General features: G+C 50.6%; 1 protein-coding gene across 1 annotated transcript in view; it reads right to left on the bottom strand.

The window, feature by feature from the left end:
* The window catches only part of stk10 (serine/threonine kinase 10), a 46078-nt gene that overhangs the window by 31956 nt on the left and 1536 nt on the right, over window positions 1–12586 (bottom strand). The window contains exon 2 of the mRNA XM_064349848.1: window positions 1635–1799. Coding sequence (XP_064205918.1) covers window positions 1635–1799 — 165 coding nt within the window. The remainder of the gene's footprint in view (window positions 1–1634; window positions 1800–12586) is intronic.

Here is a 12586-nt window from a genome sequence, read left to right as displayed (position 1 = left end):
AGGCAAAAAGTTACAATATTACTGAAATGGAGTAACCGCAACTGCATACTTTAACATAAAGTAGTCACTGAGAAAAAAAATCTTTCTTGGCCGAGGACCTGCATTCCAGATTTAAGCAAAAATAGCACTTCTTTATTTTCAGTAAGACTCTGCTTGATGCTTAATAGAATATTTCCAGTTTGAATTCACCAGAGATTAACGCCATTGAATTTACCCATTAAATCGTTAGCAGGTACACAGCTTTGACAGGCAGGGACGGTTATAAACCCTTCTGTTCTTTTTTTTCTTAATCTGTCAGGGATAATGCGATGAGGTTAAATAAGGACGACCGTGTGTACAAAACTGAAGACAATACGCGAACACGGATCAGCCAGCTGCGCTCATACATTATTCACCGCTCGCGTCACGAGAGCGAAACGTCTGTCACGTCCGTTTCCATCACCTTAAAAACGTTACATAACATAACGGGAAGAGAAAAGCGGTTGTGATGAATTAGAGATGACAGCGATGCAGAAGGGGGGTATTATTCTGAAGGGGGGGCAGAATGGGGGGGGGGGGTCGCACCCACCCCACAGTGCAGGGAAGTTTTTGGGGTGAAAGGCAGTTTCGATTACACTCTGTTATTCCAAATAATTTAGCATTAAATATCAGCATAACGAGTAAAGACGCCTGTGCTTGCTTTGGCCATGAGTCACGGTGGGAAACGTAGAGGAGTAATAACACAAAGCTGACGTTCGAGGCTCTCAAAACGGGCCGATCCGTTTCTTCCGGAAACCGGGACGAGGTTCAGAGGAATCCAGCCGATCATTCGAGAAGATGAGTGAAATGACAGATAAGAGTCACCGGTCCGAAGTCACTCCGGTCCACATTCACAGTCTCAATCACTGCCTCAGTCAAAGTCAAAATCTAAACTAAAACTGGACGCTAAGTTTTAAGGATCAGTTAGCATGTTTTCTCTCACGCCGGTGGTCTCTTGTAATCACACACACTGCGGTTTTATTAAGCTATCAAGTGCTCTGGATCAGCTCAAATTTCAACCATACACACTTAAATGCCACTTTAACAAGGGCGTATCACAACAACAAGGGCGTATCACAACCACATCAAGTCATCACGAACACGCCAGACGTGTTATCTGCCTGCTCATACAAGAGGGTTTAAGACAGTGTGTTAAATTAACTCTGCATTTAATTCAGTATTAAACCAGCAGTGCTTTTAAATTCCTCAGTTAAAGCACAGACCCTTCAGAATTAGAACAGGCACAGCCCAGTGGAGCGATGGAGTCTGGGCTCTTTGGCGAAGAGGGAAGGGAGAGAGGGGGTTACATAGCCTGGTTGCACAGCCATGGCTGAGGATCCACAGACCACAACACAAAAATGCCAGGCAGGCCTGTTTACGAACATTTTTCTCAGAATTTCACTCAGTCAGGACCTCGGCCTAAACGCCGTCCTTCTGCACCGAAACGCCATGGAAACCGGCGTCGGTCATTGCCGTGAACCTTGAGTGACATGCGCGACAGCCAATTACAGTCCAAAATGAGGTTCCGAGGGCTTGAACTGTTCCAGAAGAGCCAATGAGGTCATTACAGAGACTGGGGGATGGGGATGGTCTCGCTGTGGTCGGTCAGGGCTTACCCAAAGCTTGTTGTCGTAGTAGAAGGCGTCCAGCAGCTTGACGATGTAACGGTGGTCGCAGGACGCCAGGATGTCGATCTCCACCATGTAGTCCTCCAGCTCTTCCTCGCTCTTCGTCTCGATCACCTTGGCGGCAGCCAGGACACCCGTCTCTTTGTTTTTCGCCTGCAAGACAAGAAGCGTTAAAAAAATTTTTAATAAATGAAGCTTTGCATTTTTCCCCCTGCAGAGGTCAAAGTTCAGTGCGCTGGGGCTTGATGGTGAAACGGTGTGAAAGCTGGTAACTAAGCACGTTGCCGCCGTTTGCCCGTTCACCTGTTCACGTCACAGCCGTTTCCATGACAACCCGCGTCGTAGCGGCGAACGTTTTTCCGAACATACAAACGGGCAGCGGCGCGCGGCGTCTGCCTCAAAACGGGATCCGGCGCCAAACTCGCACGCCCGCGGAAAAGGCCCGGCGTCGGGCGAAACGGTCGCCATTGTGTTCCTGTCATCGGGCCGGTTAATGAGATGTCTGCTCCAGCGATCGCACGCAAGGTGCCTCCAGAAAGTGAGCTTTGTTTCCGCGCGTGTGCGGCTTGCTCGTCGCTGACAGGCAGAACCCGCACGGTTCGCACCGCGAGCGCCTCAACCACACCGCCCAAGGCGCCATCGGGCCAAAGCTCTGGCGTTTGGGCCTGTTGGCGGGAAGCTTGTTCATCACTAAAAGTTAGTATAATCACTACAATCACCAGCGCCGTGTGTAAAATCAGAGCCATTTATTTTTCTTTTCTGACAGGAAGCTTGCTTATGCCAGGTTTGCCATAGTTCAGTCTGTGAGGAGCTGTTTAGGGAGCTACGGCCAGGCCAGGGGTGCACAAGGGCCAATCCGGTTCAAGATTTAGGGCCAGCTTCCACTCTTCATGATTTAATTAGCTCAATCACATCTCGATCTGACACTTGCAATAAGCACCAGCTACAGCCACAGACTACAAGTGTATCCTCAAGATTTTACTGTGTGCTCAAGTAAGTACAGAAAACTAAAACTAAGGTAACTGGTTGGAACAAAAACCAGCGTGCAGACCACCCCCCTCCAGGGTGGGAGACATGCACCCCTGGTACAGGGAGTCATTCTCAGGCCATTGCACAACCACAGTCAAGCTCTGAAGGTGGGGCCCTGTTTGTGGTTAGCTGGGGGTGTTCAAGAGGAAATTACAGTTGTGACAACCACCCCGTTTCAAAGATCAGTTCTGTTTTCTCAGCTTACAATAAACCAGAGAGAGAGAGATGCGGGTGGTTTTTTAAAAACAGCTCTGTGAGAAAGCCTGCCGTCACTGGGCAAGGCCATAGCATACCAGCATTTGCATACCAGCATTAATGGAATGAGACACGTCTAAAAACAAAATGTCCCCTGGTTTTGAAAAAAAAAGAAAAAAGAAAAAAAAAAAGTTAAATTGTGAGCAAGCAGCTTCTTGCGATGAAAACATTTTTGGCCACCCAACCGCGAAAATCTCTCTCTTCTGTGTCACAGTTGTACCCCACTCAGGAGACCCAAACCAAAACCAAAACTGAACCGAAAGACCTCCCAAGCATCTAATTATCTAATTAACATCTTGCCGGACCGCATTTTAAAAGCACAAAAGGGAAGGAAACTCCACACCCTGGGAGCACAGGAACCTCAACAAACACAACAGCAAAACACATTTATAGAGAGAGAAGAATTCAGCGCTTAAAAAAAAACAATAAAAATAAAAACTAAATTACAGACGGCCTGTTGTTTATGTTCCCTCGTACTTGAATGCTTATCAAAACAGGAAAATCAGTAAGTCTGCGGGTGGGACAGCATGAGACAGTTCATCGTGTTCAGTATCGCGGTTGACATGTTGATGTATCGCAGTCTGAACTCCAAAGGAATATATGAAGCGCTACGTTATAAGGCAAGACCAAGGTCACTGCCCTAGAATTCCCTTTACATGATCTGTAAGAGAATAGATATGGATTTACTGGGGGTGGGGGGGGGGGGTGCTGCTGACAGAAACAGAAAGACAGAGAGAGAAAGGAAGTGAAACAGGGATAGAGGGAGGAGTGGGGGAGGGGAAGGGATGGAGGGAGAGTGAGACAGAGACCTAAAGACAAGGTTCGAAAGGAGGCATGGGTCATTGAACTACTAATAATGGTGTCAGAGGCAGTGACTAAAGACATGACCAAAAACGAAAATAGACTGTTTTTTTTTTCTTATGAAATCTTAAAGAAACAACCTCATTTATAGACGCAACCTACACAGGCTTAGAAGAATTGGCTCAAGAGGGAGCTTCGACTTGGCAGAGAAATGAAAGGGTAGCCTTCCACGGCATTTTACACTGTGGGGGGGGGGGGGGCAAAAACAACATAAACTACTTGTAAATATATGGTTTCAAATCATGCAAATGAATGATTCAGTCTCTGCACTCCAACGCAGAGCAGTGTGTCCCACCCAGGCCACTCGTCTGTTTTTAAAAACAATCTGAAACCATCTGAGGGACAAGAATAACCAAATTAAAATGCTGACCTTATTGATCTATGCACCATTAATGCTTTAAAGCGGATACATTATTCTGTGCATTCTAAGCATTATTCATCACAAGTGTGTGGTCAGAATGTTCTTAACGGAACATTCTAACGCTGATGTCACAACCACTTACAGAACCCTGGAGTTCTAGAATACAGACTTGGAATTTTGAATAAACATTCCAAAAAAGGCTGCTCTTCACAGGGTTAAGAATACACAGAGAGTGAGGGAGGAAGAGGGAGTTCTATCAGACACACGGTAAGCAGAAGATTACACTCAGACTAAACACCCTGGTGGCCTCCAGCAACTGAAAACCCTGCGGGGGGGGGGGGGGGGGGGGGGGGGAGACATCTGGATAAACAGCGCAAGTAGCCGCCACTCCCTTTCGCCCCCCCCCCCCTCCCCAGCAATGTCTCGGCACGCTCAGCATCAGCTGATAGGCCGACGCTCCACCGTCACCGTGTCAGACGTACAGACCCCGCGTGTGCCGCGCGTCAGGGGCCTGGTAACGAACAAGGCTGACGGGACGGGCGCGCACAGAACCGCCACGCCCACGCTTAGCTGCCCTGCTGACACCCCCGGCGGGTCGGGGTCTCAGCACAATCCGGAATCCTGGCTCCGTGGTCCTGGTGTACGAGTTTACTCAGGACCTCAGTCACACAGTGAGCGGTGCTACTCTCGGTGCTACCCTAACCCTAACCCTAACCCTAAACCTAACCCTAACCCACACACACACACACACACACGCACGCACGCACGCACGCACGCACACACGCACACACGCACACACGCGCACGTGCACACACGCACAGACACGCACACACGCGCGCGCACACACACACACTCAGATACACACGCACACACATTCATTTCACACATATTTAAGCACTGCTGTCCGACACGGTTTGTGTTAATCTGACAGGCAGTCGGTTAATGACCCTCAGACTGAAAGTGACTGTCGCGTCCCAATCGACCCCTGTCTTTAACTCTCTCTCTCTCTCTCTCTTACACTCTCCCTCGCTCCCTCCCTCTTTCTCTCCCTCACTGTCACACACTCTCACTCACACTCACTTTCTCTCTCTCTCCCTCCCTCCCTCGCTCCTTCCCTCTATTTCTCTCACTGTCACACTCTTTCACTCACACTCACTTTCTCCCTCTCTCACTCCCTCCCTGCCTCCCTCTCACTGTCACACTCTCTCCCTCTCTCTCTCTCTCCCTCCCTGCCTCCCTCCCTGCCTCCCTCTCACTGTCACACTCTCTCACTCACACTCACTTTCTCCCTCTCTCCCTCCCTTCTTCCCTCCCTCGCTCCCTCTTTTCCCAGGCTCTGAGGGAGGTCAGGCTTCACCCCGTGTGTGTCTGGCGGCCTCTCCATCTGGTTCGCCTCCGCCAGAGGGCCGATGGGTTGGGAGGGGGGGTCGGGTGGGGGCGGGCCGGGGGATGGGGGGTGGGGGGGTTCAGGTCTGGGGCCGGGTCAGACGCTCCACGGCCCGGAATCTTCACATCTCCCCGAAGGAGGGCGGCGAAGCGGCGGCAGGAAGTGACATAGGAATGCCTCGCTGTTCCCACGCGAGACCCGCCGTTTCCTGTAGGACACGGAGGGCCCGGATTCTCCCGCGGCCCCAGAAACCGCCGCTCGCCCGCTCGTCACGCCAGCGTAAGAACCCGACCCCGGCCCGGCGAAGCACGTCCCTGACGCCGTACCGCGCAACGGCTGAAAGCTATTTTGCAGATGCTCTTATCCAAAGCGATGAACAATAAGTGCACCCCGAAGGTCACTGGAACAAGTCCAGAACACAGGCCCGATAAGGCGCAATACTCATTTTGTAACAGTTATTCATAGCCATGAACACAGTGAGTCCAGTTCACACAGTAAACTATACTCGGACCTAACCTATGGTGTCAAACCACCACACAGGTGTTAATGCACAGCCACGTCTGAAGGGCTCATATCAGCTCATGATGGGAAATGATCAGTCAACGGTAAACAGCATCCTCTTCCTGTTTATAGAAGCAACATTAGACAGAAAGCCACCAAGGTTAAACCTGCAGTGGATCAGCTATTCTGAGTACCTACCCCCCCTCCCCTCCCCTCCCCATGCACAAGTACAGGAATGACTTTCTAACTGTCTAATCCCAAACGCTCAGCGGGGATATTTTCTACTGAGCACGTGCGCAACACACACAGTCCAGAGGACCACTCTCAGCTGGAGCACTACACCTGCACATGGGTGAGAGGGAAGGGCCTTGACCTTTGACCTCTGCTGGCAGGGAGGCCTCTGGAGGAATCGGATCAACAGTGTCAGACATGTGGCCTGTCTGCGCTCATGCACACACACACGTGCCGAGCTCTTTACATAAACACACATGCGTGCACGCACACACAGACACACACACACACACACAGACACACACACACACACACACACGTGCCGAGCTCTTTACATAAACAAACACACACACACGTGCCGAGCTCTTTACATAAACACACATGCGCGCACGCACACGCACACACACCGCACACACACACACGCACACATACCACACACACATGCGCGCACGCACACACACACATGCACACACACCACACGCACACACACCCACACACGCACACATGCACACACATCACACACACACACAGAGACACACACACCACACGCACATACCACACACACACCACACACACACACACGCACATGCACACACACACGCACACACACATGCACATGCACACACACCACACATACACACGCACGCACGCACACACACGCACGCACATGCACACACACCACACATACACACACGCGCACACACACACACACACACACACACACACACACACACACACACACACACACACACACACACACACACACACACACACACACACACACACACACACACACACACACACACACACACACACACACCCCCCTAGCTACACCTGCACCGTTAAGCAGCAGCAGCCAAGCAGCGATTACCCAACGGGAGAGAGCTGAAGGGAAAGTCCAGCGCAGTGTGTGAACAGGAACGCTCTGTGATCTTACAGGCAGAGCGCAACGTCCCTTACGCAACCCTCCAACTGCATCACGGCGAAGCAATCCTCGAGCACGTCTCTTAAGACACACTCGAAATGAAGCACTGCCTAAAACCAAAGGCTTGAGTGCCTTACTTAATTTACAATGGCAGCGCTATTTGAGAAATCTCTCTGAGAAAACCCAAATTCTGAGTTGAGTAGGTGGAAGTACGTAAAGAGAAAGTAACAACCCAGCTAACGTTGCATTTCCATTTACCCCCCACCCCGCCCCCCCCCTCCCTCCGTGGTTGGCCACAGTCAACCTCTTTCCACAGCGTTTCCGTTAGCTGTTCTTCCACAATGCAGCACGGGTGGCCGTGCGTCTGCCTTTGCAAAGATGCAATCAGAACAAAAGACCCACAGGAGACCCAACAGAAAGTTTGTTTAAAGGGGACAAGAGATGATTAAATGCTAATTCTTATGGAGGTCTTCTGATCTTAAAGACCTGCTTTTCGAGGCTGAATCTCCTGGCATTCTCCACCACCGGAGTGAAGCTTGCCCCTCGGCCTTCTGGGAGGAGACAGCCCGGCGTCCTCCGCAGCCTCGTGAAAACGCTGCTTCCTTCTCGAGTCTCGAGCTCCTCTAGGAGCAAACAGCAGGGGTTCGAGAGTGCACGTGCTCCCGCACAGCAGCCCCGGATAACGGCCACGCATCACCCAGGCCCCAGAGCCAATCAGCGATGACTCGGGCCTTTCACGCTTTTTTCCTTTTTATTTTTCATTTTTTTAATTTTATAAAAGTGCTTAGTCTGCAGAAAAGTCACAAGCCCGTGACCCCACCCACAGTCAGTGCCTCGATTTCAGGGTCGCCGCGGCTACCGCAGCATTCCGACAGGAAGTGAGGCCCGGCCGCCCTCCGTTCCGCCCAGACTTGCGCGCGGGCGAACGCTGCGGGGAAGACAGCGTGGGGCGGGGGGGCGGGGGGGCGGCTTCCTGCACACGCCCACTGAGAGCCGCTCTTATCGCGCACCGCCGCGCTCAGCTGGGACCACCAGATTAAAGGCTACAGGCGCGACTGCGTCGCCAGCGTCTCATTTCACGAAAAAAACTTTTTTTTTTTGTTGGCCTCGAGCATAAACGGCGGCAGTGGTGCCCCCCCCCACCCCACCCCCCTGCGTGCCGGGCCACGGGGCTAGCCTAACCCGCGACACGTGCGCCATTAATGTTTAAAGGCCCGTCCTAGCGCTCGCACCGCGCAGAAGAGCAGCCAGTGACAGGAAGCCCAAAAAAACGCTGAGGTACACAGGTCAAATTGAAGTTCAGTTCCCACGACAACAACAGCTTAAAAAATCTGCACTAATCTGCTATAACAGGAGCCCTTTAGCACAGGGTGCCGCAAGCAGTGATAGAAAATAACTCATTAGCAGTATTAAAGGATAATAATTATGTCATTATTAGCTATTCATACCCCCCATAACAGTCTTATGCTTATCCAGCCAGCTTTAACTGGGAGACTGAAGGCACTTTAAAAATAATTACAGTGCCCCCCCCACCCCCGGGTCTCAGACACGTCTGAAGTCAGACGCTGTTCCCTTTTTGTACTTTAAATACTGGCTGAGTGACAGTGACACAGATCACGTAGCATCTGGTGACTAATCATTAGCTTAAGAGCGCGAGCGCTAGCTCCAGCTCGGCACCTGGAACTCGATCCCCCACAGAACCGCGGGGCAGGCCGACCGACCGGCGCTCACCTGCCCGGAGGGAGAGCAGGACCCACACGCTTAAACCACTGCGCCTGAAACAGGCTACACCGGCAGAACCGCGGGCTAGCCGAATGGCGCTTACCTACCGGAGAGAGCAGGACCCACACGCTAAAAAGGGCGTACACCGCGGCGTCTGAAACAGGCGACACCGGCAGAACCGCGGGCTAGCCGAATGGCGCTTACCCGCCTGGAGAGAGCAGGAACAGGCTACACTGCAGGCCCGGGTACGGGCAAGAGCACGCCGCCATTCGTTCCCGTTAAAAAACGCGGGTCTTATCTCGCCGAAACACATTGCCACGGAAACCGTCCGGGTTGACTGCGGTCGGGCCCCAAGACAGCGGGAGCGACTTTGTCTCCCTCTCTTATTGTACGCATTTATGCTCCTTAAAGGTCCACATCGCCCCCTCCTTGCTTTGTGGTGCCGACTGCGAGCCTATTTTAGGCCCCATTCACGAGGCGGGGCCCAGGGGCACTTCCGGAAGCCTTTCCGGGGACGTTCCCCACACGGCTTCCCGAAGGAAAGTCTGACTTTTTCTCCAAAACCGCAACTCTCCCCCCCTCGTCCAATCGTTTTCCAGGAATAGAAAATCCACCACTCCGAGAATACCACGCTGGAAAGGCGCGTAGCGCAACACAATGCCATTTTCTCAAGGTATTCCAAACACAACACAACAACACAACACAACATTACCTAACATAGCACAGCGTAGCACAGCACAACACAATGATGACAACAGGCCATTCAGCCCAACAATGCTCGCCATTTACCTGACTAAATTAGTGCTCTGATTACCTACGGACTAGTAGGTAATCTAATAATTCTTACATTTTTGTTTTCACAGCATTTCTCCTAGTTTCGCTAACTGTTGAACTTGTGGTAGAATACATTCTCATGATTTAAACTAGGAGAGCACGGTATGGAGGTTCAGGACGATATCAATAACCGATATCAGTCCAGCCATACTGACCGTCTCCCTGTTTTACATTATAGCACGAATTCTAGCTGCAACCAAATTTTCCCATTCATAGAAAGCAGACGAGCCAACATGAACGGTACATCTAAATTATATTTGAATAACAAAATATGTAGCCTACATTTGCATACTTTCTTTTAAGCAAAAGGATGAGTCGAGACAGCTACTAAGTGTCTGTATATCTCTGTTTGTTAGTCTGTCTAGGATAAATGCCAAAAATGACTCATTTAAAAACAAATAGTAAATGAAGAGCCTCAGATGCCTATGAATAGGCCACTTTTTGAGCACTTCATTTACAGTGTCAGCAGCTCAGGAAATGCCTAGCTTCTCTGGCTCATGTCTGCTACATCATATTTATTGACCAATCGTACGGGCCATAATCTTATCTTATCAGCCGATGCCAACAAAGTCATTTAAAGCTATTACGAGCAGATACAGATAAGACTGTGATATATCTCGTGTTTCCAAATTTAAACCTGGAACAAAGTTTGGTTTTGACCGCGCTTCTCCACCTCGCACTTTGAGCACAGCGTCTGCCGCCTAACGTCCATGCCAAAAAGTGCCAACACAAAATATCAAACACGGTCATTTCGAAAGCACAACGCATAAATAGCGGGCGGGGCTTGGGGTGGGGGGGTTGGGGGGGGGCTGGGGAGGTTGCCCTTGGCGGTGTCGACAGGCGCTCCATTCTGACTGAAACGGGAGCCGCTGCTTCCAGCGGGACGGCCTACCGCCATTATTCACCCCGTGACATCCGTGAAAATTCCGCATGATGCGTTCTCACGCGTCCCTTTCGCGAGGCGCGAGGCACGAGTGTGTGTGCGTGTGTGTGTGTGTGTGTGTGTGCACTTGTGTGTCTGTGTGTGTGTGTGTGTGTGCGCGCTTGTGTGTGTGTGTGCGCTTGTGTGTGTGTGTGTGTGTGTGTGTGTGTGTGTGTGTGTGTGTCTGAGAGAGAGTGTGTGTCTGTGTGTGTGTGTGTGTCTGAGAGAGAGTGTGTGTCTGTGTGTGTGTGTGTGTGTGTGTGTATGTGTGTGTGAGAGAGAGAGTGTGTGTCTGTGTGTGTGTGTGTGTCTGTGGTGTGTGTGTGAGTGTGTGTGTGTGTGTGTGTGTGTGTGAGAGAGTGTGTGTGCTCCACGTTCCAGAAAGTTCTCACTTCCTCCGCGGTCCTCCGCGGGCTCAATGGGAGCCAGTGTGCTGCAGCGGGGCAAAGTGCTCTCCACCGCCGCCACGTCTCCCCACAGGAGCCCCGGCCCGGCCCGGATTAAATAACAGCACCGCCGCCGACCCACCCAGCACGCTCATTCAAATTAGCCAAGCGGCTTTAACTGCGTAGCTGTTAACAAACCCCCCCCCCCCCCTCCTGGGGCTCACACAGAGCGCTTACTGAGCACTGTTCTAATAAATGTCAGCACGGGCGTGTCTGTAATGAGCACTTGATTGGGACTTCCTCTCTCTCTCAGCCTCATAAACGTAACCTTCAGAAGCCAGGGTGGGGCTCCTGCTGTGGGCACTGGGGCGATGGGGTGCCCATTCTAGACAGACTCTGGACTCTGGTATGGTTCTGTGGTCCTTTTTTCCTTTTCTGGAGGACAGTGAGATAATGTACTGAGCAGCTGAAAAGCTGCAAATTCACCCTGCAACCCCCCCACCCCCCCACCCACTCGTCCCGCCCCGTCCCGTCCCATCCCATCCCCGTCCCACTGCACACATTCCAAACTTCCTCCTACCTCCCCAGCATCAGTCAGGCTGGGGTGAGGTTTCCATGGCAACACGCCACCCAGGCCAAGATCCACAACACAGCGCGGGTCTGTCCGTGGGCCTACTGTAGCAACACGGCGTGAAGTACAAACGGGGTGCGTTTTTGCGCTCTTACCCCCGTCTTTACGCATCAGACCAGTGCTTTTATTTCAGAGCTTTTACAGGAAGCTCAAATCAGAGAACAAATCAGGAAGCTCACGGGAAGGTCAAATCAGAGAACAAATCAGGAAGCTCACGGGAAGGTCACATCAGAGAACGAATCAGCTTTGAGGATTTCGGGATGACCCTTTGGGATCGGTTTTAAAAAACCGCATTTTGTATTATAGCATGTTTCTCATTCCATGAGACTTACTCCAGATTAAAGCTACTTCATTGTATGCATAATCAAGGATGTGTAATCAGCAGTAAAATGGCAAAGGTCATAGAAGAACATAGGCCTATGCAACTGTACATTTATGTTTTACATAGTAAAACATTAATAACTGCCAGTTTATGTAGCCTACGGAAGGCTTTAGACTCAAAAAGACAAGGAAAATCTTTCATTAAAACTGACTTTTTGCAGACTTCACAACTGAGAAAACTACAAAAGTAGGCCCAGACCAAATTTAATGAAGAGAAAGCATTGTATAAAATGAATCAGCAGAAATGGCGTGCATTACCATAATACATCAACGTGGGGACTAGTATTATTTCATTCTATAGATAAATCATATAGCTTATATCTCGAGACTGTAAACGTTAAAAACTCCTGAGCGCGTTTTTTTATTGCTGAAAAACTTCCTGTGGGGTTTCTAGGACACGCCCAGAGCGCAGGCGCATAAAATAAATCATTTTTTAAGACGACAAGGGAAAATTCTTATGTAACAATAAATAAACGATGTACAAGAGTAGTTTAGAAAAGTATTTGAGAAAAGA

This window comes from Anguilla rostrata, chromosome 9 (genome assembly GCF_018555375.3).
Source record: "Anguilla rostrata isolate EN2019 chromosome 9, ASM1855537v3, whole genome shotgun sequence".
NCBI lineage: Eukaryota > Metazoa > Chordata > Actinopteri > Anguilliformes > Anguillidae > Anguilla > Anguilla rostrata.
The sequence above is the reverse complement of the archived record's forward strand: the minus strand, read 5'-3'. Positions and strand labels throughout refer to the sequence as shown.